The sequence below is a fragment of the Carlito syrichta genome, unplaced genomic scaffold (assembly GCF_000164805.1).
Source record: "Carlito syrichta isolate Samal-C Ts95f unplaced genomic scaffold, Tarsius_syrichta-2.0.1 Scaffold302324, whole genome shotgun sequence".
Classification (NCBI taxonomy): domain Eukaryota; kingdom Metazoa; phylum Chordata; class Mammalia; order Primates; family Tarsiidae; genus Carlito; species Carlito syrichta.
The window spans coordinates 278,241-303,725 of NW_007246420.1; the positions used below are offsets into that span (position 1 = coordinate 278,241).

The 25,485-nt window shown below is 39.5% G+C and overlaps 1 protein-coding gene and 1 pseudogene across 1 annotated transcript in view; one reads left to right on the top strand and one right to left on the bottom strand.

Moving 5' to 3' along the window:
- Nucleotides 1-25,485, bottom strand: part of LOC103258664 (zinc finger protein 571) — a 116,013-nt gene that overhangs the window by 74,145 nt on the left and 16,383 nt on the right. Inside the window, exons 5-6 of the mRNA XM_008056327.2 lie at nt 11,360-12,979; nt 3,606-3,610 (exon numbers count right to left, since the gene is read on the bottom strand). Coding sequence (XP_008054518.2) covers nt 3,606-3,610; nt 11,360-12,979 — 1,625 coding nt within the window. The remainder of the gene's footprint in view (nt 1-3,605; nt 3,611-11,359; nt 12,980-25,485) is intronic.
- Nucleotides 21,600-23,348, top strand: LOC103258663 (annotated as a pseudogene).

Here is a 25,485-nt window from a genome sequence, read left to right on the forward strand (position 1 = left end):
CCCTCCCTGATTCCTAACGCTCAGTGGGCCTCTGTGGCCGGCTCCCAACAAATTATGTTGTTACTCTCTAAGATTTTGGTTAACCTACTGTTTGTTCTAATTGTTATCTAGTTGTCTGTGACAGTTTTCAAGGACTGCTCTTGGAAAAGGTTGTTCTCACTGGAAAAAAACCTAAGGTTAAATAGTCTTACAAGTGGAGTCTACTTAAATCAACAGATAGGACAAATAGTGACAATCCTTTAGGGATGGGGCTTTGATGGCACTCCAACCACATTCTGCTCATTCTTATTACTGCCAAGCTGTTTGTTTTCAATATAATCGCAGGCTTCAGCATAGGTCTGTCTATATACTCATCATTTTCACCGATGTCCTACTTCACTTGTTTCAGCTCTTAACTGAATTCTTTCTGCTGAGTTTCACCTTAATTCTTTTTCTGTTTCCTTAAGTGGAAGCTTAATTGATTGAAAAGTATTTAAAACTATACATTTCCCTCTCAGTGCTGCCCTAGTTGCATTGTACAACATTTTATATGCTGGGTTTTCACTTCTTTGATTCCAAATGTCATTTTGTGATTTCTTATTTGACTTAATCAAATGTCTGTTTAATTTACAACTTTTTTGACATTAATTCCTAGCTTAATTCTACTATGGTTAGAGAACATATTCTAGATGCACCTTATTCAAGATGGCCACTGGGGAGTAGCCAACCTGTGCCTTACTGGCTGAGTGGAACAAAGAGGATGGATCCAGCTGCTGGTAAAGTCAAGCAGCTTGAGCAGCTTTGGATATAGGGAGCACTCTGCATTCTGCAGAGGACTCATAGAATGCATAGAGAACAAGGAGAAAAGAGTCTAAGTGACTGACACTGGAGCCAGGGGAGCCCCATCCCCACAGGGTACCAGGCTCATAGATCTGGGTCAGTTCCTCTCCTCCCAGGTGTGTATGGGTCACTGGTCTCACACAGGAAGAGACCTTGTTAGGGCACAGTTACATGCTCCTGGAGCCCACGTGGAGGGGGGAACGTACCTGCTCACTTAACAACTACCTCTGTCAATCCCAAGAAAGTATTCCCCGCTAGTGGTGCCTGGTGGCTGGCTTCCAGGCTGGGAAAGTTCACCTGCCAGTCACACTCACTCGATGCCTGCTGCTAGTGTCTGGCAGCCAGCCTTGGCCCCAGATCAGGAAGGTTTCCTTGCCAGTCTCACCTGCACAAAGAGTGGGTCCCTCTGTAACAGGGAATCTGCAGGATTTTTTAAATTGCTGAATGCAGCAATTGATGGGTGAGGGGTAGATACAAAACGTACCTGGAGGCCCAATATCCCAGTGGAAACATTTCTGTACTGCCAATGGCAAATGATGTCAAAACTCTTGTAGTGCTACCAGCCACCAGGGAGCTTTTCCCTCCATCTAATCCCCACATAAAGCTCACAATGGGTATTAGAAAGTAGTCCAGCTAATCTAACCATGAGAAAGACTCTGCAACAGAAAGTCACTTTGAGTTCAGAGCACTTTGCAGCAAGAGCGCCAGAGCAGAAGTAAATAGCCTCCTCTCACTCCCTGTATGAACTATTTTGAATATCAGAAAATGCCTTAGGACAGCAAGACCATAACTACCTAAAAAACAATTAAAAAATAATAATAGAAGAGTTGCTCCTCAAAGATGAGAAAGAACCAGCAGAAAATCACTGGTAATCCTTAAAGACTTAAAGAGCCATCGCCTACAAAAGCAGCTTTCAGTCCCCAAACAATGGAAGCCAACTAGAACAACCTATCCCTGATAATACGGAATTCAGACATTGGTTGACAAAAACAAGGAAAACGATGAGAAGCTGAAGGCAAAAAAACATCCAGGCAACAAAAGCTATGCAGGAAGTAAAAGTTGAGTTGGCTAATATGAAGAAGATCCATTCTGAAATCCTGGAAATAAAGAATTCCCTCATAGAATGTCAAAGCACAGTAACAGGCCTAGGGAGCAGATTGATCAGACAGAGGAAAGAAGCTCAGAGCTTGAAGATCAGAATATTGAACTAACCAAGTCTAGCAAGAACAAGGAGAGAATGTGCAAAAAGAAATGAGCAAAGTCTACAAGAGGTGTGAGACAACATAAAGAAGCCAAATATACTTTTGATTGAAATTCCCAAAACAGAAGGGAAAACTGAGAACAACCTGCAACAAGCCCTCCATGTGATCATCTAAGAAAAATTCCCATATCTTGCTAGAGAGGCAACCATCCAAATGCAAGAAATTCAGAGAAGTACTACATGAGAAGGTCATTGATCAGACACATAGTAATCTACCTCCACAAGGTAAGCATGAAAAAAAATCCTAAAGTCAGCTAGAGAGAAGGGTCAGACCACCTATGTGGGAAGATCCATAAGAACTGCAGAATTCTCAGCAGGAACCATACAAGTTAGAAGGGACTGGAGTCCCATCTTTAATGTTCTAAAAAATAAGCAATTCCAGCCAAGAATTTCCTACCCTGACAAGCTAAGCTGATGGAGAATTAAAATCCTTCCCAGACATCCAATCCCTAAGAGGAAAAGCCACCTGCAGACCAGCCCTCCAGGAGATATTTAAGTGTTGAGTACAGAAACAAAATAACAGTTACACCCATAGCAAAAGCTCAGGCAAGCACAGAGTTAACAGAACATATCATCCACACGCAAAGAAACATGATCCAACATTCTGTTGCCTCCAGGAAACCCATCTCACTGCAAAGGACACCCATAGGCTTAAGGTAAAAGGCTGGAAAATGACCTTCCAGGCATATGGAAAATAAAAAAGAGCAGGGGTATCTATTCTTATATCAGACAAAACAGACTTCAAATGAATAAAAGTTTAAAAGGACAGAGAAGTTTACTATGTAATGATAAAAGGCTCAATCCACCAGCAAGAAATACCCATTTTAAGTATATATGTACCTAACTCAGGAGCAACCAGTTTTATAAAACAATTGCTGAGTAAACTAAGAGAGGGCATAGACACTCACACATCATAGTCAGAGACTTTAAAATCCTGCTAACAGCCCTAGACAGATCAACAAGGCAAAAAAAACAAGGAGATCTGGAAACTTAACTCAACACTCAACCAACTGGATCTAACAGACATCTACAGAACACTCCACCTAACAGCTAGAGCGTACATTCTACTCATCAGCACATGGAACATACTCCAAGACTGACCACATTCTCAGGCACAAATCAAGTGTGAACAAATTTCCTAAGGTTGAAATAATACCAAGCATCTTCTCGGATCACAGCAGAATAAAAATAAATATCACCACTACCAAGATCCACCCAAAGCACACAAAGACAATGAAAGTAAACAACATGCTGCTGAATGACTTTTGGGTCAACACAGAAATCAAGACAGAAATGAAAAGATTCCTGAAAACAAATGAAAACAAAGACACGTCATCTCCAAACCTCTGGGATGTCATGAAGGCAGTGTTGCAAGGGAAGTTCATAACATTACATGCTCATATCAAGAAAAGTAAAGAAGCCGGGTTCGGTGGCTCAGCCTGTAATCCTGCACCTTTGGGAGGCTGAGGTGAGTGAACTGCCTGGGCCCGCGGGTTTAAGACCTGCCTGGGCAACTTGGCGAGACCTTACCTCTACAATAATTTTTAAAAATTAGCCGGGCGTGGTAGCGTGCATCTGTAGTTCCAGCTACTTGGAAGGCTGAGGCAGAAGGATTGCTGGAGTCCAGCAGGTGGAGGCTGCGGTGGCCAGGAGCGGCCACTGCACTCCAGTCTGGGTGACAGAGTGAGACTCCAATTCAAAAACAAAAACAAAAACAAACTAGCCGGGCATGGTAGCACATGCCTGTAGTTCCAGCTACTTGGAAGGCTGAGGCGGAAGGATCGCCGGAGCCCAGCAGGTTGAGGCTGCAGTGGCCAGAGCGGCCACCGCACTCCAGTCTGGGTGACAGAGTGAGACTCCAATTCAAAAACAAAAACAAAAACAAACTAGCCGGGCATGGTAGCACATGCCTGTAGTTCCAGCTACTTGGAAGGCTGAGGCGGAAGGATCGCCGGAGCCCAGCAGGTTGAGGCTGCAGTGGCCAGAGCGGCCACCGCACTCCAGTCTGGGTGACAGAGTGAGACTCCAACTCAAAAAATAAATAAATAAATAAGAAAGTACCATTTCACTTGTGCTTAACGACAGAAGTCTGTGACAGCCAGCTTCAGATTTTTTTTTTTTATTTTCACCTGCTCTATTAGGAAAGGGAAAAATCTGCTGGTCACAAATGTGTTAAGATGGTGCTTGTTGGGCAACCCCCTCGGGTCTATTCCCACTTCCATTGTGGGAAGTTTTCTGTACTCTCAGTAAATCCTACTTTGTTAAAAAAAAAAAAAATATATATATATATATATACTATTTGTCTTCTAGCTGAAATAGTTTCTCAGAAGATATTATGAACCTTGTTATCTTGTTCCTATATACATCTTTTTTCCTCTCAGGCTGTTTTCCAGATTTTCCTTTACCATTAGTTTTCAGCAATTTGTTTATGATGTGCCTTGATTTTGTATGTGTTTATTCCCTAATTCTCTGAACATCTTAAATCTGTGGGTCATAGATTTCGACACACTTGGAATAGTATTTTCAGCCATTACTTCTGCATATTTTTCTACCCAACCCCCACTTCTGAGACTCATATTTACATATATCTTAAACTGCTTTATATTTTCCCACAGATCACTTAGACTGTCTCCTTTTCTTACAGTCTTTTTCCTGCTGTGCTTCTTTTTTTATACGTTTTCAAGTTCACTGATTTTTCTTCTTCCAAAAATTGTTTAATCCCCAGTAAAATTTTCTTTTCTGGTTTTTATTTTTCTTTTCTTGAAGTGTCATTTTGTTTTTATTTATCTTCAATTTCTCACTGTTGGTGTTTTTAAAAAATTCTTCAGGATGTTGAGCATACTTACAACTTCCTTCATTCTGTTATGCTAATACCATTATCCCTGCTATTGGAGTCTGGAATGACATTGATTTTTCCTGTTTGGGGGTCATATTGTTCTGCTTCTTTTTTTTTTTTGAGTTGGAGTCTCACTCGGTCACCCAGTGGCATACTCACTGGGTGTCGACCTGCTGGGTTCTGGCAATTCTTCCACCTCAGCCTTCCAAGTAGCCAGAACTACAGTCATGTGCTACCACACCCAGCTAATTTTTTATTTTTATTGTAGAAACGAGGTCTCACCAAGTTGCCCAGGCTGGTCTCGAACCCACAGGCTCAGGCAATTCACTTGCCTCAGTCTCCCAAAGTGCTGGGATTACAGGCTGAGCCACTAAGACTAGTCTGTTACACTTTTCTTACATTGCTGAAGATTCTTTAGGCAGTTACTTATGAGTTGGTTTGATCCTTTTGAAGCCTTCACAAAGCAGCTTAGGGAAAGTCTGATGTTTAGAGACAGTTTAGCTCTGCTCCTAATGCGTAAGCTTTCTGAGATTTCTATTAAATAGTGTAGGTGATCATCATGATCAGAATTGGACTCTTTGCCACATGTAAGTTCTGTGTATTTTCTAATGTGCAGTTCCCTGACTGCTTAGTGTTTTGAAAGACTCAAGAAAATCCCTGTGCGCATTTCTGAACTCTTGTATATACCTCCTTCTTCTCTAGTAGTCTGCCCTGCACCAGCCACCCCAGTTGCTCTGATCTTGATCTTTTCAACACAGAAGAATTTGATGCTCTGTTTGTGACCACCTTTCCCATAATCCAGAATGTGTTTCCAAGCAGAAAGTTTCTGTAATTGTAGCACTACCTCACTTCTCTTCTGTCATGAGTCCTTCTCAAACTTATTATTATATCATGGCTCCAATAGAAATTGATGGGTTTTGACAGTCATGGTGCTTTAGGGGAAACAAGTCTTTTCATACATTAATGGTAAGAATGTAGATGGACTTTTTCAAAAGTAACTAGACATATTCTATTAAAAAAAAAAAACAAAAAAACAATAACACCAGCAGCATTCTTCTCAGACCTGGAAATGACAATACAAACAACCACAAATAGCCAAAACAATCCTCAGCCAAAAAAAAAAAAAAAGCAGGCGGTATCACACTCCCAGACTTTAAACTTTATTATAAAGCTACAATAATCAAAGCAGCCTAGTATTGGTGCAAGAACACGCATATAGATAAATAGAACACGATACAGATTCTGGAAGCAAAACCTCAACTTTTCAACCAACTCATCTTCAACAAAGCCTCCATCACCAACCTTTGGCAAGAGGAGAACCTATTTAGTAAATGGTGCTGGGAAAACTGGCTGACCACATGCAGATTAAAACAAGATACCTACCTACTATCACCATACACAATCTAAATGGATCAAAGAGCTAAACGTAAAACCTCAAACTATAAGAACCTTAGAAAACGCAGGAGATATCCTTATGGAAATTGGAACTGGCAACCAATTCCTGATCAAAACTCCAAGTGCCCATGCCATAAGAAATAAGATAGACAAGTTGGACCTCATCAAACTGGCAAGCTTCTGCAAGGCCAAACCATCAAGAGAGTGGGGAGACAGCCCATAGTCTGGGAAAAAAATATCTGCCAACTGTACATCTGACAAAGACCTAACATCTAAGCTCTATAAGGAACTCAAATGTGCCAAAAGGAAAAAAACAAACAGCCCGTTACAAAGTGGGCAAAAGATATGAATAGACACTTCTCAAAAGAAGACACACGAGCACCCAACAGATACATGAAAAAAATGCTCAGCCTCACTAGTCACCAAAGAAATGTAACTTAAAACCACACTGAGATATCACTTAACTCCAGGCAAGATGGCCATCATCAATAACTCAAAAAACAACAGATGCTAGAGAGGATGCAGGGGAAAGGGAACACTTCTACACTGTTGGTGGATGTGTAAACTAATACAACTCTGTGGAAAACAGGATGACGATTCCTAAAAGATCTAAAAATTGACCTTCCATATGACTCCGCAATCCCACTACTGGGAATATACCCAGAGGAACTCAAATCACTCTATGAAAAAAAGATACCTGATGGAAGGCTGAGGCAGGAGAATCACCTAAGCTCAGCAGGTCAAGGCTACAGTGATTGTGAGCGTGCCACTGCACTCCAGCCTGGGCGATAGTGTGAGAAATCCAACTTTAAAAAAAAGAAAAAGATGCCTGCACACAGATGTTTATTGCAGCATTACTTAAAATAGCAAAAACATGGAACCAACTGTGCTGTCAATCAAAAGAGGACTGGATTAAAAAGATGTGGTACATATACATGATGGAATAGTACACAGCCATAAAGAAGGAAAAAATTATGGCCGGGCTCGGTGGCTCAGCCTACTGTAATCCCACACCTTTGGGAGGCTGAAGTGAGTGAATTGCCTGAGCCTGCGGGTTCGTGACCCGCCTGGGCAGCGAGACCTCATCTCTACAATAAATCAAAAAATCAGCTGGGTGTGGTAGCGCATGCCTGTAATTCCGGCTACTTGGAAGGCTGAGGCAGAAGGATCACCGGAGCCCAGCAGGTTGAGGCTGCGGTGGCCGGGAGCGGCCACTGCACTCCAGTCTGGGCGACAGAGTGAGACTCCAACTCAAAAAAAAAAAAAATTATGAACTTCGTAGCAACTTGGATGGACTCAGAGCCTGTAACACTGAGTGATCTATCACAACAAAGAACTAAGTACCACTTGTTCTCATTCATAAGTGGACCTTGTACAATTATTGTAATACTATAAGAAAGGAATTGGTAGTAGTTGGAAACTGCCAAGGGGAGGGCAGGATTGGCAGTAGTGGCAAACTGCGCAGGGAGGGGGGACACATCTCATCAACAAGGGTACCTGCAAATTGAACATTTGTTTTCACACCTCACCCTGAATTGTACCCCACATCTTCAAAATTTAAAAAAAAAAATTAAATGCACACATACTTTGACTCAGCAGTATCATCATTAGGAATATATTATATAGAAATAAAAACACTAACATGCAAGAATAACCAAAGATACTGTACTAGTTTTTAGTTTGTAGCAGTAGGAAAAAATCCAACCTAAATACTCAGCTTAGGCAGAATGGGTAGCATATATCATGACACCACTGTTCCCATGTTGCTACATATTATATTCTACAGGCATTTTGTAAAAGTCATAAAGCAAGGTACAAGAGACACATGCAAACCAAATGTAATATGAAAACTTTTTTAAAATCCTGAATCAAACCAACTATAATTATGGAAAGCTGACTCATCTGTTCAAGAAATATACTAAAATATGTAGAGGGACATGACATATGATATAAATATACTGACTGCCTTTAAAATATCCCAGCAAAAACAAATCGGAAGGTGAAACAAGGGAGGCAAAAAATAGGTGATTATTAAAGGTAGATTATGGATTCACAGTGTTGACCATACTACTTTATTTTTATATGTTTGAAATTTTCTACAATAAAGTTGAAACATGTTAATGCATGTTACAGATATATATGCAGTTATTCCACTAAAGGATACTGTTAATACACTGAAATGGAGACTATATTTGAGCACAGAATAAAACATTAAGCAATAAAGTTTTAACAATAGATAAGGAAAATATAATGAAAGTAGTTTTTAAAAGCTTTGCACTATTTCCTTGCCATGGAATTAACTCTATTATGTAACTTTGTAAGAGAAAGGTAATGCTTTTTAACTTAAAAATCCCCATGTAAAGAAAATAAAGCTTAATTTTGAACACTTATGATGGTAACAAGACTCTTAAAGGAGAAACTAAATTGAAAGCACAAGTTCTGTCTGTTGATAATTCCCCACCATTTTAAGAGGAAAACTTCAACTTTGAAAACATGATTCATGAAATAAACATTAACAGTGCTGAAAATTTAATATATACTCAAGTTTCTCCTTTTAAATAATCTTGTAACAACAGCAACAAGAATGAAAATCTTATTAAATTGATCTAGATGATGATGCAGGAATGAGAGAATGGTGGAAATTTGAGCAACAATGATTATTCCTCTATAGTGTAGTGAATGATTAAAGAAAAGTGCTACACCACCCACCAAATTTAAATAACTGAAACAATGCCTAAAATTTCCATTTACCATCATTCTTCTTGGTTAATACAGAATTTTTCAAAATATATTCACAACCAAAATATATTAATAAGTATATGGAAAGAAAGAGGCTTCATGGACAAGACTGGCAAACAATGGATTAAATAAAGATACTGTTTTATTTACAGAAGGTCTTCTCACAACCTTTTAATTTGATTTGTTCAAAGTGCAGTTCATGGTGCCAATAAGTAAATTTGGTTATGCACTGCATCGTATGCAATGAAGAAGAATCCCTGGCTCTGGAAGGTATTTTGAGGATTATATCTTGAAAGTCTGGTTCAGAGTATTGACTGCAAAAGGCTGTTATTGTGCAAAAATGTTTCATAGTAGAGGTATTATCAATGACTTATTATAGTACACTAATTACATTTCACTATTTAAATTTTCTTTAAATTTAGAATCTTGTAATTATGTTAATCCCTGAATTGTTAGTGACGGAGCAATGATAGTTCATCCAATTTGAGAAAAGTGTAGAGAGGAAGAATGCATGACTGTAGTGGCATCATGATGATTACACTGATTATTCATGGAGTTCTAGTGGTCTCAGTTATTTTTTTTCTTCTTTGTCAAGTTATAAAAATGATGAATTAATATTTTGATTATATTATGTACTATGTACTACCAATGGTTTTCAGAGTAAGGATCATAAACAATATTATGTTGTGGAGACAATTAAGTAGGGTGCAATATCTTTTTTTTTTTTTAAAGTATTAGAAGACAACAGGGTGCACTGCATGTAGAAAAAGTAAGTATTGTCTTGGGAATGTTTGTTCCAGTTATTCTATGGACAGCTTTTAATATGGCTTACACTCACTCAATTTTGTAGTCTCAAGTTCTGAGAATACTGTCCACCAGATGCTTGGAATCAGACTTGGAACTGCAGTCATTTATTGCTTGTCCAGCATCTTCTCACTCACCTTCATTCATGGAACAGTAACATAGTCATCATTACTGTCTTTTGACTTTCAGTCCTCATTCGACAAATCTGCAATTTGTAAGTTTCCATTATTTAAAGTTGCTTTTATTTTATTAAGTGTTATTTTTGTCTGTTATGTAAAATATATTTCATTATTTATTGTCATTATACCTGTTCCTTGAAGTGTACAAGGAAAATATAATTAATACATTATATTGTTCAAAATCACTGTGTGCACAAACATCTACTAATTAACTGGGTTCTGTATTTTTTTTGTGTGTGTGTGTATGCTATTCAGAAACACCTGCTAGAGTTCATGTGGGTAGTTCATGTTTAAATTATTTGGGGAAAATCTGGCTTGGGTCTTTTTTTTTAACAGACTGGAAATATATCATTATTTTTCCTATTTAAAGTAATAGAATGTAGGCTCTGAAATTTGGGCATCTCAAGCTTACTATTCAACATATTATCAGGAATGGTTAGATTCAGCTGAGGAAAAGCTGTAGTTTGTAAATGTGTTTTTAATTTCCATTTAATATCATTATTTGTGTGTGTGTGTGTGTGTGTAGTGGATTTATCTTGGCTACCATGTTGTTGACAAATTATTTGTCCCTTAAAGTAGTAATCAAAAAATGCGAGCTAAAAATTTCTGCTTCTGGAATTTGTTGTAGAAAAATAATCTCCGCCTGACTTTATTTTTAAAAGTTCACCAATCCTAAAGTAATTACTTAGGCCTTTTTTCCTGTATGGATTATCTGCTGCTGTAAAATTTATGTGCTCTGAATGGAGTTGTTCAATCTTTTTACATTCTAAAGGTTGTTCCAGAATATATCATCGGTATTCAAAAAGGGATATATAACAATAGACTGCTTATATCTTATTGTACTCATAAAATATTTGAGTGCACTAACAGTATATAAAAATGATAATAATACTAATTATCAGATAATGTCCAAAGGGAGCCACATGCATTTAATAATTCACAATTTATTCATTATTATAACATTATAATATTTTACAAAAAACCCGGAGCACAAAGAAATTAAGAAACATACAATTTCAGGTAAGAGATAGTAAAATGGAGAGGATGTTCAGTAAAGAATAATTCAGCATTACATTCCACAATTATAGAAACGCTAATTCTTTAGGGAGTTTTAGAAGTCATTTCTGCATTCATTAAGTTAATATGGGCTTTCTATTTATTCCGAGCAGAAGCAAAAGAATAAATCTTTACTATGTTCATTACTGATATAATATGAATAATGAAGGTTTTCTTACCTTTAATCACATTCAAGGCTTTTTCAGTTATGAAGCCTCATGTGTTGTGTAAGCTGTGAATGACGTCTAAAGTCTTTACTACACTGGATACATGTATAGGGTTTCTCACCAGTATGGATCCTTTGATGTAGAGTGAGTTCTGAGCCACGACTAAAGGCCTTCCCACATTCCTTGCATTCATAGGGTTTCTCTCCTGTATGAGTTCTTAGATGTTCGGTAAGGTGTGAGCCACGAATAAAAGCCTTCCCACATTGCTTACATCCATAGGGTTTTTCACCTCGATGAATTCTCTGGTGTTCACTAAGTTGCGAACCATAAATAAAAGCCTTGTCACATTCCTTACATTTGTAGGGTTTTTCACCTGTATGAATTCTCTGATGATATGTAAGCTGTGTAGCACGAAAAAAGGTCTTCCCACATTCTTTACATTCATACTGTTTCTCACCATGAATTTTCTCATGTTGTGTAAGATACGCAACACGAATAAAGGCCTTTCCACATTCCTTACATTCAAAGGGTTTCTCACCTGTATGAATTCTCTGATGTTCACTAAGTTGTTTGCCACAAATAAAGGCCTTTTCACATTCCTTACATTTGTAGGGTTTCTCGCCTGTATGAATTCTCTGATGTTGAGAAAGATTAGAATTAGAAATAAAGGCTTTCCCACATTCTTTGCATTTATAGGGTCTCTCACCTGTGTGAACTCTCAGGTGGTAAGTAAGTTGTGAGCCACGAAAAAAGGCCTTCCCACATTCTTTACAATCATAGGGTTTCTCACCTGTATGAATTCTCTGATGTTCACTCAGTTGAGAGGCACATAAAAAGGCCTTCCCACATTCTTTACATCTGTAAGGTTTTTCACCAGTATGTACTCTCTGATGATAAGTAAGGTGTGAACCAAGAATAAAGGCCTTTCCACATTCTTTACACTCATAGGGTTTTTCACCACTATGAATTCTTTGATGGTAAGTAAGTTGAGATCCAAGAATAAAGGCTTTCCCACATTGCTTGCATTCATAGGGCTTTTCACCACTATGAATTCTCTGATGGAGAGTATACTGTGAACAATAACTAAAGGTTTTTCCACATTTCTTACATTCATATGGTTTCTCTCCTGTATGAACTCTCTGATGTTCAGTGAGCTGTGAACCACGAATAAAGGCCTTCCCACATGCTTCACATTGATAAGGTTTTTCATTAGTATGGATTTTCTGATGTTGAATCAGATCAGAACTACGACTAAAAGTCTTCTGACATTCCACACACTCATAAGGTTTCTCAGCAGTCTGACTCCTCTGATGTTGGATATCATTTGGCTTTTTGCCAAAAGTCTTCCTATGTTTCTTAGAGTGTTTTTCTATATTATGATTTTTCTCATGTTGAATAAGGCATGACAGGTAGCTGAAAGCTTGTCTACATTCCTTACATTTGTATGTTTTTCCCTTAGTAGGAATAATCTGATGGAGATTAGGGGACATGAAATGGCTTTGAGTGGCCTTTTCTTCACAAGTAATTTTTACACACACGTAAAGTCCATCTTGAGTTTTCTGTTGACCTTCAAACTTATTTTTGTACTCCATATTATCTCCAGGACTATAGTATTGAAGGTTGTGGTTGATAAGTTTCCTCATATTCTGCCACTGGAGTGACTTCATTTCATAAATTCCCCATTCTGGAAATGACTTTTTGGGCTCACAAATGGACTCCAAGTCTGCAGAATAACAAGAAAGCAAATTCCTGCTGTTTTGTTTACAAGGAGAAATGAACTTAATAAAGTAAAAACGGTAAATGAAAATAATTTTCATCAGAATAGAATGGCTAAAACAGTGCTCAAATATACTGTGCAATTTTATTTAAAGGCACAAAGAGAGAATAAAGAATGAGGAGAGTTTACAGGAAGGAAGATAGTTAGGAAAACAGGTTAAGTCAGTGGTTCTCAAATTTTGGAATGGCTTAGAAACACCAAGGAAGCTTATAATAGAAAACAATAAAAACACCCTCTTGGGAACACACGAACAGATACCTGGCTAGACACCCAATTTATCAGCAAATCCTATCAGCTCTTCTGTCAAAACTTAAGAATCTAACTACCTCCACTACTACCACCCTAGTCCAAGCCACCCATCTTTCATTGTATTAGCCTCTTTCATTGGTCTCCCTGCTTTCATATTTACTCCTACAATTTATTCTTCATAGTAGCCAGAGGAATTGCTTAAAAATATAATTCACAGCATATCACTCTCCTGCTAAAAATCTTCCGGTGGTTTGCCAACTCAGAGTAAAATCCAGCGTCCTTACTATGACCCACAAGGCCCTACATGTGCTTACCCTTGGCCACTTTTCTCATGTTATCTACCACCACTCTCTTAATTATTCACTTTGCTCTAGTCGTAATGGCCTCTTTGCTGTTCAAAAATGTCAAGCATATGCCTCTGTGTTTACCGTTTCATCTTTTCGGAATGCTCTTCTCTTACATATCTTCCTGGCTTGTTCCCTCACTTCAGTGTTCTGCTCAAATGTCACATTATCAAAACATTCAAAACATAATTGCACCTATATTGTACTTTTCACTAATTGATATACCATTTTAAAAGTCTGACTATTGTCTGTCCCATGCGTAATTAAAGCAAAGACATTGTTTCACTTTATCTCTAGTGCCTAGAACCATTACTTCCACGTTGTTGGCATTCAATATTTATCAACAATTTTTTTAATGCGATGTATCTTCATTCATCAGTCTCCAGATGCTTCTGATATAACACAGAGTTTGAGAATACTGCTTGAATCTTGAACAGTTTACCCTTGTGCTTAGAATACAATCCAATCCATTCATGGTCTACAAGCCCCTGCATGATCCAAATTTTAATAACCTTTTTTACCTCATTTTGAGCCATGACTACCTTCAGAAACAATACTCTAATCCTCTAACCTGACTGAAGTTCCTAGACATGTCAAATTCTTTCCTATTTTAGACTTCCCATTCGCTGTACCATCTGCCTGGAATGCTCTCTGAGAAGCCAGCTCCCTTGTGACTGAAATATTGTAGCTTCAATGCCAGCTCCTATGAAAGACTGTCCCTTCTACTTGGATTCACGGCATTCTCTGTAACTATACTTTATTCCTCTTTCTTTTTTCAATTTTTGCAATTCTAGAATTACATTTCATTTATTTATCTGTTGATCTTCCTACTCCAGAAGCTCCACATGTATAGAAAAACATGTGTGCCTATCTTATTAGTTAGTCCTCAGAACACAGTATAAATACTGTTTTCTTATTCCATTCATGCACTTTTCCAGGACTTCCTTTCCAATGCTTCCTCAAATATTCTAACAGTTCCGAAGACAGTACCTCAAAAATGACCTAGAAATAGTGACAGGTTTACACAAGAGAAAACTGTTGAACAAAGAAGAAGAAAGAAGTTGAGATAAAAGCACACTTTTCAAAATATAGAGAAACTCTAACTGATGTAACTGGTTCACTGGGTACAGACTCTCTAACCACAACTGTATAGACTGTAGAATGTAACAGAGGATGGTAATGGGGAAAGAGGGAGAAAAAATTCATATCAGTAAGTTCAAGTTTAAACAATTTTTTAGAAATAAGGTTCAAACAAGCTCTACAAAGCCAAAGAAACCATCAAGAGAGCAGGGAGAAAGCCCACGGACAGGGAAAATATATTTGCCAACTATATCTGACAAAGGCCTAACATCTAGGATCTACAAAGAACTCAAATGTGCCAAGAAGAAAAAAACCAAACAGCGCCATTACAAAGTGGGCAAAAGATATTAATAGACACTTCTCAAAAGAAGACACACAAGCAGACAACAGATAACATGAAAAAATGCTTAGTCTTATTAGTCATCAAAGAAATGCCACCACCCTGAGATACCACCTAACTCCAAGCAGGATGGTCATCATCAATAACTCAGAAAACAATAGAGGCTAGAGAGGATGCGGGGAAAAGGGAACACTTCTACACTGTTGGTGGGAGTGTGAACGAATACAGCCTCTGTGGAAAACAGTTTGGTGATTCCTAAAAGTTATAAAAATCGACCTTCCATATGACCCTGCAGTTCCCCTAATGGAACTCAAATCACTCTATCAAAAAGATACCTACACACCCATGTTTATTGCAGCATTGTTCACAATAGCAAAAACATGGAACCAACAGTGCTGCCAATCGAAAGAGGACTGGATTAAAAAAATGTGTTACATATACATGATGGTCTATTACACAGTCATAAAGAAGGACAAAATTATGAACTTCACAGCAACTTGGATGGACTGAGAGTCTATAATACTGAGTGATCTATCACAGAAACAAAGAGTAGCACATGTTCTCACTCATAAGTGGACCTTGAACAATTATCATAATATTTTAAGAAAAGGATTGTCAGTAGTGGGAAATTGACAGGGGAGGGGCAGGATTGGCAATAGTGGGATTCTCCTGGGGGTTGGGGTACCTGCATAATGAACATATATATACTTAACCCTGAATTGTACCCCACATCTTTAAAATTAAAAATTTTTTAAATTAAAAAATAAATAAATAAGGTTCAGAAACATGAGAAAACATACTTTTGCAGAAAAGCGAAAAGAAATTGTATAGATAACAACCCCTCTCCCCCAGCACACACACAGAGCACTGCTAAGTTTAACAAAACTCATGTCAGCAAAATATCCTGGAATGAGAATATCTGCTTTTGTTTCTTTCACAGAAGTACAGTATGATTTTTAAAACACTTAGAAACCAATGGGCTTATGGTGATTAAGGTGATACTGTAAAGGTCCAAATAAATTCAGTTGGGACCCTAAATGGCTATCTATGTTATAGTAGCACAATAAAAATGGGAAGAAATGTAAATATGATTTTGGGGCGTAAGGCACTGTGGAACCGCACAGAGAAAGATGCTACATGGAAACCAAGTGGGATAAAGAAAGTGAAGATTAGACTACTTAAGTCTCAGAACTATGCTGAGAATGAGAAATATATATATAAATGTATTCAGTTAAATAATAGTTGTATTATTGTCATTAAATTAATGAAAGACCAAGTGGAGGAAAATGGAAAACCTGCAAAAGGGCTGATGACTGAGGACAGCAAAGTGGAGTCTGAAAAGCAGAAGTCATTTTATTTATTTATTTATTTTTTTTTTTGAGTTGGTGTCTCACTGTCGCCCAGACTGGAGTGCAGTGGCCACGCCCGGCCACCGCAGCCTCGACCTGCTGGGCTCCGGCGATCCTTCCGCCTCAGCCTTCCGAGTAGCCGGAATTACAGGCATGCGCCACCATGCCCAGTTGATTTTTGATTTATTGTAGAGATGAGGTCTCGCTGCCCAGGCGGGTCTCGAACCCGCGGGCTCAGGCAATCCACTCACCTCAGCCTCCCAAAGGCGCGGGATTACAGGCTGAGCCACCGAGCCCGGCTCAGCAGAAGTCATTTTAGGAGGCCCCTTTTATTCTTGCCTCCGTCAAGTCCTGCTGAATCTATCTTCTAAATAGCTGTTGAATGTTTCTTTATCACCAACACCACTGCTGAAGAAGCCCAAAACACCTCTCATTTGAACCATGACAATAACCTACTCAGTAATGTCATGGGACCCTTTGTTCTAATATTCATCTGGCAGTCAAAGTGATACAGTAAATAAAGAAATAACATTATGTCACTGTCTTGCTTATGATTCTTCCATAACTTACAAATGTTTTGGGGATAAAATCCAAACTCCTCTGCAGTATTTTTCAAACTTCTTTTGACTATGACCTCATAGTAAGAAATATACATTATATTATAATTGAGTATACAAACTCAAACATAAAACAAATGTTATGAATATTTATCTTTGATATGTGATGAATTCTGATATTTTATTTTCTCTCCTGTACGCTATTTTCTATTAGGTTATTCTCATAACCCCTAGAACAGGGGTCCCCAACCCCCAGGCTATGGACCAGTATTGGTCTGTGGCCTGTTAGGAACTGGGCCACACAGCCGAAGGTGAGCAACCAGCAAGCAAGCAAAGCTTCATCTGTACGTACAGCTGTTCCCCATCATTTACATTACTGCCTGAGCTCCACCTCCTGTCAAATCAGTAGTGACATTAGATTCTCATAGGATCACAAACCCTATTGTGAACTGTGCATATAAGGGATCTAGGCTGTGCACTCCTTATAAGAACCTAATGCCTGATGATTGAGGTGGAGCTGAGGCAGTGATGCTAGTGCTGGGTAATGGCTGCAAATACTGATTAACATTAGCAGTGAGATTTGACTGCACAGAGACCATAATAAATCAATTGCTTGCAGATTTATATCAAAATAATAATTTCATAATTATTTCATTGTATATTACAATGCAATAATAGAAATAAAGTGCACAATAAATGTAAGGCACTTGAATCATCCTGAAACCATCCCCCCAGGCCTCCTCATCCCTGGAAAAATTGTCTTCCATGAAACCAGTCCCTGATGCCAAAAAGGTTGATGACTGCCACTCTAGAAGTTTCTGCCTGGCCTGGCCTCTGCCAGCCACTCCAAAACCCATGTGGCACCTCTGCCTCACTAGGCTCCAGCTATACAGGCCTTCTTTCAATACCTCATAAGGTACTGAAAGGTATTAAAACAACCACTCCACCCACTGCAATCTGCAAGGGAGGGCCCCACAGCTCTGGCTCCACGTTCTGTTATTAAGGCTGGCTTCCTCCGAAAGGTCTCAATTTTCAGAAGCTCTTAATGCGACAGCCTTACTACCCTGAGGTTATAAGAATAAGCATGCACTCTCCCCTGAGAGTCCACTAGAGACCAATCCTGTAATGTCTGATATCTTAGGGTATCCCAATATGCTGAAAAGCCTTGGCTTCCTGGGTCTTTGGTCATCACTAGGACTCTTATCAATGTCCTACCACACTCCTACCAGTGTGCTTTCTGGAACTGACAGGTAGTTTCTACAAAATACTCTAAAACTTCTACCTCCCCTCTGATTATTCTCTCCCTCTTCTTGGTCCAATTGAAACCAAGTATACTACTTGTCCTGAAACAGTGTTTTCCTTCATGCGTTTCCCTCTACCTCACTATACCTACCTTTCCCCACAACAGACATAATTACAGCAAGTTAACACCAAAGAATCAGATACACACAAAAAAATTATGTATCTCAATATTAATTTTTCTAAAAGTATTCCTAACCATGACATTTACCACCACAGAATTATTTATATTCTATATTCTCTTTGAAGCAACACTAATCCCAACTCTATTTATTATTACCTGATGAGAAAATGAAACAGAATGATTAAATACAAGATTTTTATTCCCTGTTCTTTACATTGATTAGCTCTTTATCCCTATATTTGTACAATTAATTTATATCCCAAACATCAGACTCATTAAATTTTTAAATAACTTACTACCGAATTTGAACTACCAAACTCCTGATCTAATAGTCTCCTATGATTAGCGTGCAAAAAAGCATTCATAGTAAAAATATCCATTTACAGCGTCTACCTCTGATTACTGAAAGCATATACAAGTCTCAAATGCTGCATCCATAATTCTTGCAGCTACATTACTAAAATTAGGAGGATATGGCATACTACAAATACTATAATTTTCAATCTACTAACAGTATACAGCCTATTCATTTCTTATACTATCAACATTAGGAATAATTATAACAAACTCTATTTGTTTATGCCAAAAAAACTAAAATCACTCATTGTATGCTCCTCTATGTCATGCAGCACTAGTAACTGTAGCTATTTTCATCCAAACGCCACCATGCTTTACAGGAGCCCCAGCCCTCAAAATCACCCATGGCCTCACGCCACCATATTATTTTGGCTCACAAACTCAAACTATGAACAAATCCATAGCAAAGTCATATACATGATCCCCAACTTATAATGGTTACACTTATGATATCTCAACATTGCTATGGCGAGAAAGCAATACATATTCCATATGTTTCATGGGATTATGTCAAATAGCTTAAAATATTTTCAATAATATCCAGAGCTAATCACAGTTGAGGAGCATCTGGACTATTAGCTCACAGACTACAGGAATTAATTCCTTAATAGCAACTTGAGGAATACAGGCTAGCCTAACTAACCTACCATACCACCAGCAATTTACCAGTTGGATAATTATTTGTAGTCACAGCACATTTTTGTGATCTAATTTTGCTATTATCCAAATAGAACTTAATATACTAATTACAGCCCTAAATTTCTTCTATATATTAATCTCACCACAATGAGAAAAATTCACATATCACATTAATGTCATCAAACCATCATTCACAAGAAAATACTCTTATATTTATATGTCTTACCTCTATTACTCCTATCACTATTAACCCCCAAATTACTCTAGAACTGATATACTGTAGATATACAGAGGGTGCCAAAAATGTATACACATTTTAAGAAAGAAAAAAACTGTTATTAAAGTTGTAATACTCAATATACACCAATAACACAAGATGAATACAAGTCATATTTGACTTCTGCAATTATAAGAGGTCCTCAAAGTGGTTACCATCAGCACCCAGACATTTCTGATTATAGCACTCCTCTGATGACAGCTGTGCCTCTACCATTTCCTTTGTCCTGCCTGTCACATGGTGACACTAGCATTCATTTGATTAATGCCATCATTTGAGTGAATGTCATAGTATACATTGATACTGTAACTCAGTTCAACTTTAAAAAGTGATACATAGATAACATCTCTTAAAATGTATATACTTTTTTGTGTATACATTTTTTGGCACCACTGGTACTTTAAAAAAATATTCACTTGTAAATCTTATATAACAGAAGCTTACGCCTTTGGGAGGCTGAGGTGAGTGGATTGCCTGAGCCTGTGGGTTCGAGACCCGCCTGGGCAGGTGAGACCTCATCTCTACAATAAAATCAAAAAATCAGCCGGGCGTGGTAGCGCATGCCTGTAATTCCCGTTACTCAGAAAGCTGAGGTGGAAGGATCACCAGAGCCCAGCAGGTCGAGGCTGCGGTGGCCGGGAGCGGTGCACTCTAGTCTGGGCAACAGAGTGAGACTCCAACTCAAAAAAAAACCAAAAAACCAAAAAAACACCCAGAAGCTTAAAGCTCCTTACAGTAGTCTCCACTTAGCGGTTTTGCTTTCTGTGGTTTCAGTTACCCAGAGTCAACAGAGGTCCAAAATATTAAATGGAAAATACCAGAAATAAGCAATCCAGAAGTTTTAACCTGTGTGCTCTTCTGAGTAGTGTGATGAAATCTTGTACTGTCCTACTCTGTCCCGTCCAGGGACAGACAGATTCACAGGACAAGGGTCCAGGATATCCACACTGTATATACTTCTCACCTATTAATCACTTAGAAGACTCCTCTGTTACCAGATGGAAAAAAACATAGCATATATAGGATTCAGTACTATCTGTGGTTTTGGGCACTCACTAGGGGTCTTGGAACATACACTCTTTTTGGATAAGGGAGGGACTACTGTTTTTACTGAGAAAGTATGCAAGAAACGCTGTCATGCCTCCATATATAACAATATAACTTTTTCAAATTAAAGAATAGAAGTAAACTGTTGGACTTAGGAGACAAAAAAACTGGTATAATTCCATATAAAAGTAGTAAATTTCTTCTCTACCTCTATCATAATTTTACTTATCAACTTAATTTTACCAATTACTGTAACTAAAACTAACATTTACAAAAATACCTCTTATCAACACTATATAAAGACATCTATTTCATATGCTTTTCCAGTAGCCTCATTCCAACCCTAATATTTATTCAGGTCAAGAAACAATTATTTCAAACTGACAATAAATGCCTATTAAAACTTTAAAACTGAAACTCAGTTTCAAGTTAGACTACATTTCAATATTTGTACTAAGGTCAGACGTGGTGGCTCATGCTGTAATCCCAGCACTTTGGGAGGCAGGGGTGAAAGGATTCCTGAGTCCAGGAGTTCAAGACTAGCCTGGGCAACTTGGCAAAACCTTGTACTCTACACTAAAATTTTTAAAATTAGCCAGGTATGGTGCCACATGCCTATAGTTCCAGCTACTTCGAAGGTTGAGGCAGAAGGATCATGTGAGCTCAAAAGGTCAAGACTGCAGTAGCTGTGATCATGCGACTGCACTCCAGCCTTGGCAATGGAGACTCCAACTCAAAAAAAAAACCCAAAATTTGTACACAACACCTTTGGTCACATGATCGATTATGGAATTTTCTATGTGATATACACATTCAGACCCAAATACTAATCAATTCTTTTTTTTTCCCAAAAAAGTTTATTTAGAAAGTAAAAGAGAGAGAGGAGATTCAGCTCCCCAAGGTAGAGGAGGGGGCCAAAGCTAAGAAAACATGGCAGCTATAGCTCAAAGAGTCATGTGGAGACAGCAGAGTTTAACAGAGCAGTGGTCTGATTCTTTAAATATATATATATATTATATATACATACATATACATATAGTCAAATCTACTTGCAAGAACATCTAGAACTAAGTGTTAGCCCAACTCCCAACTAAAGGATTTTTCCAAATCAAAAAATCAATTAAAAATTAGGCTTTCGATCTCAAAGCAGCTTCTTGGCTCCTTCTCGGCTACCCGCCTGTTTTGGCCCACCTGCCTCCACTCCAGCCTCCGCCATGTCCATCAGGGTGACCCAGAAGTCCTACAAGCTGTCCACCTCCAGTCCCCGGACCTTCAGCAGCTGCTCCTATACCAGCAGGCCGGCATCTACGTCAGCTCCTCAAGCTTCTCCCGGGTAGGCAGCAGCAGCAGCTTCTGGGGCAGCCTGGACGCCGGCCTGAGCCTGGGTGGAGGCTATACCAGGGCCGGCAGTACCACAGCCGTCACCGTGACCCAGAGCCTGCCGAGTCCCCTTAAGCTGGAGGTGGACCCCAACATCCAGGCGGCACGCACAGAGGAGAAGGAGCAGATCAAGACCCTCAAAAACAAGTTTGCCTCCTTCATCGACAAGGTGCAGTTCCTGGAGCAGCAGAACAAGATACTGGAGACCAAGTGGAGCCTCTTGCAGCAGCAGAAGACAGCCCACAGCAACATGGACAACATGTTCGAGAGTCACATGAACAACCTCCAGTGGCAGCTGGACACACTGGGCCAGAAGAAGCTGAAGCTGGAGGCAGAGCTGGGCAACATGCAGGGCCTGGTGGAGGACTTCAAGAACAAGTACGAGGATGAAATCAGCACACAGATGGAGAATGAATTCGTCCTCATCAAGAAGGATGTGGATGAAGCTTACATGAACAAGGTGGAACTGGAGTCTCGCCTGGAGGGGCTGACTGATGAGATCAACTTCCTCAGGCAGCTGTATGAGGTAGAGATCCGTGAACTGCAGTCCCAGATCTCGGACACATCCGTGGTCCTGTCCACGGACAACACCCACTCCCTGGACATGGACCGCATCATCACCGAGGTCCACACTTAGTACGACGAGATCGCCAACCGCAGCGGGGCCGAGGCTGAAAGCATGTACCAGACCACGTACGAGGAGCTGCAGACGCTAGCCGGGAAGCACTGGGATGACTTGCACCGCACCAAGACAGAGATCTCTGAGATGAACCGGAACATCAGCCGGCTGCAGGCTTAGATCGAGGGTCTCAAAGGCCAGAGGGCTTCCTTGGAGGCCGCCATCACAGATGCAGGGCAGTGTGGGGAGATGGCCGTTAAGGACGCCAACAACAAGCTGGCCAGGCTGCAGGCCACCCTGCAGTGGGCCAAGCAGGGCATGGCACGGCAGCTGCGCAAGTACCAGGAGCTCATGACCGTCAAGCTGGCCCTGGACATCAAGATCGCCACCTACCAGAAGCTGCTGGAGGGCAAGGAGAGCCAGCTGGAGTCTGCCATGCATAACATGAGTATCCATACCAAGACCACCAGTGGCTACTCAGGTGGCCTGAGCTCACCCTATGGCTCCGGCCTCAGCTACGGCTTTGGCTTTGGCTCTGGCAGGGGCTCCAGCACCTTCAACCTCACCAGCTCCTCCAGGGCCATGGTGGTGAAGAAGATCGAGACCCGGGACAGGACACTGATGTCTAAGTACTCTGATGTCCTGCCCAAGTGAACAGCCACCGCAGCCCCTCCCAGTATACCCCGCCTGGGGCCACCCCAGAGCCTGTGGGACAGATGGCTTTCCAGTGAGGGAGGCTAGAGGATGCAAGCTCCTCCTGAGGCTCAGCTCTAGCCCTCAGCCCACTCCTGGGGGGAGTTTACTGGCTGGGGTACCCTCCTCCTGCCTGTGCCCCCAGCTAAGAACTAATTCAATTGTTTTGGGTTTTTTTCCCCCAAAAAATAAAACTTCAGCTAACTCTGCCAAAAAAAAAAATTAGGCTTTCTAGGCTAAAATGTGTTATTGTTTCTTACTGAGATTACTAAAAATACCCTCAATACTGACACAGCACTTAAACTTAGCAATTTTTTCTCAAGAGGGAATTCTTTAAGTAAAAGTTAATGTAGCTTAACCTACAAAGCAAGGCACTGAAAATGCTCAGATAAGTTCATGTAACTCCATAAACAAAAAGGTTTGGTCCTGGTCTTTTCATTAATTTTCATTAACATATGCAAGTATCCGCATTCTTTTTTTTTTTGAGTTGGAGTCTCACTCTGTCACCCAGACTGGAGTGCAGTGGCTGCTCTCGGCCACTGCAGCCGTCGTATTCGACCTGCTGGGCTCCGGCGATCCTTCCACCTCAGGCTTCCAAGTAGCCGGAATTACAGGCGCACGCTACCATGTCCGGCTAATTTTTGATTTATTGTAGAAATGAGGTCTCGCCAAGTTGCCAGGTGGGTCTCGAACCCACGGGCTCAGGCAATCCACTCACCTCGGCCTCCCAAAGTGCAGGATTACAGGCCGAGCCACCAAGCCCGGCCCGTATTCATTTTAAATGCCCTCTAGATCAACAAAATATCAAAAGTAGTAGGCATCAAGCACGTAATTAGCAGCTCATAACCCTTACCCTTACAGAACTGCACCTCCATGGGGAACTGCAGTGTTAAAAATTAAGCAATAAACAAAAGTTTGACTAAGCTATATTCCTTGGGGTTGGTAAATTCCATACCAACTATTGCAGTCATATGATAACCCAAATTAATAAAACCCAGCATAAAATGTGTTTAAGATTATAAACAAATACAGCAACCCCTTCGGGTTCCCTCCCACTGTAAGAGCTTTTCTGTCCTCTTAATAAATCCTGCTTTCTAAAAAAAAAAAGACTATAAACAAATAAAGGTATACCTTAACTAGGCCATGAAAAGCTACAGCTAAGATTAATATAAACTACGAAAGTGACTTTAATATATTTGAATGCATGATAGTTAAGACCCAGACTGGGATGAGATACCCCACTATGCTTAGCTACAAACTTAAATAGCTAAATGAACCAAGTTATCTGCAAAAGTATTACCAGCAACAGCATAAAACTCAAAGGACTTGGCAGAGCTTTATATTCCTCTAAAGGAATCTGTTTTATAATCAATAAGCCCCAATAAACCTCACCATCTCTTGCTAATTCAGCCTACATATTGCCATCTTTAACAAACACTTAAAAGGCACTAAAATAAGCACAAGTATCTACGTAAAATGTTATATCAAGGCTTACAAGATGGAAAGAAATGGGCTACATTTTCTAATTAAAGAATATCCAACCCACAATAAACTTTATGAAGTTAAAGGTCAAAGGAGGATTCAGTAGTAAATTAGTAAGAATAGACAGCTTAACTGACTAGGGCCATTAAGCAAACACACAGTGTCCATCTCCTTCCTCAAATATTTCAATAAATCCAAATTTATAATAAATATAAGTTTATAACTAGAGGAAGATAAGTAATAAAGTAAGCATACTATATGCTTAAATAAACCAAAGTGCAGCGTAACACTCAGCTATCCCTAGAAGAAGTAACCCCAAATCTACAGAGTTTAACAATTATATTTATTTAGACCAAAACACGTACTCACAACAAAAAGTATAAGAGAAGAAAATTTCATTAGGCACTATAAAAAAATACCATCACACAAAGATGAAAGAATAATTTGAAGTATAAGAAAGCAAAGCTGGCTGGGGCGCGGTGGCTCAAACCTATAATCCCAGCACTTTGAGAGGTCGAGGCAAGAGGACTGCCTGAGACCAGGGAATCAAGACCAGTCTAAGCAACTTGGTGAGACCTCGTCTCTACAATAAATCAAAAAATTAGCCAGGTGTGGT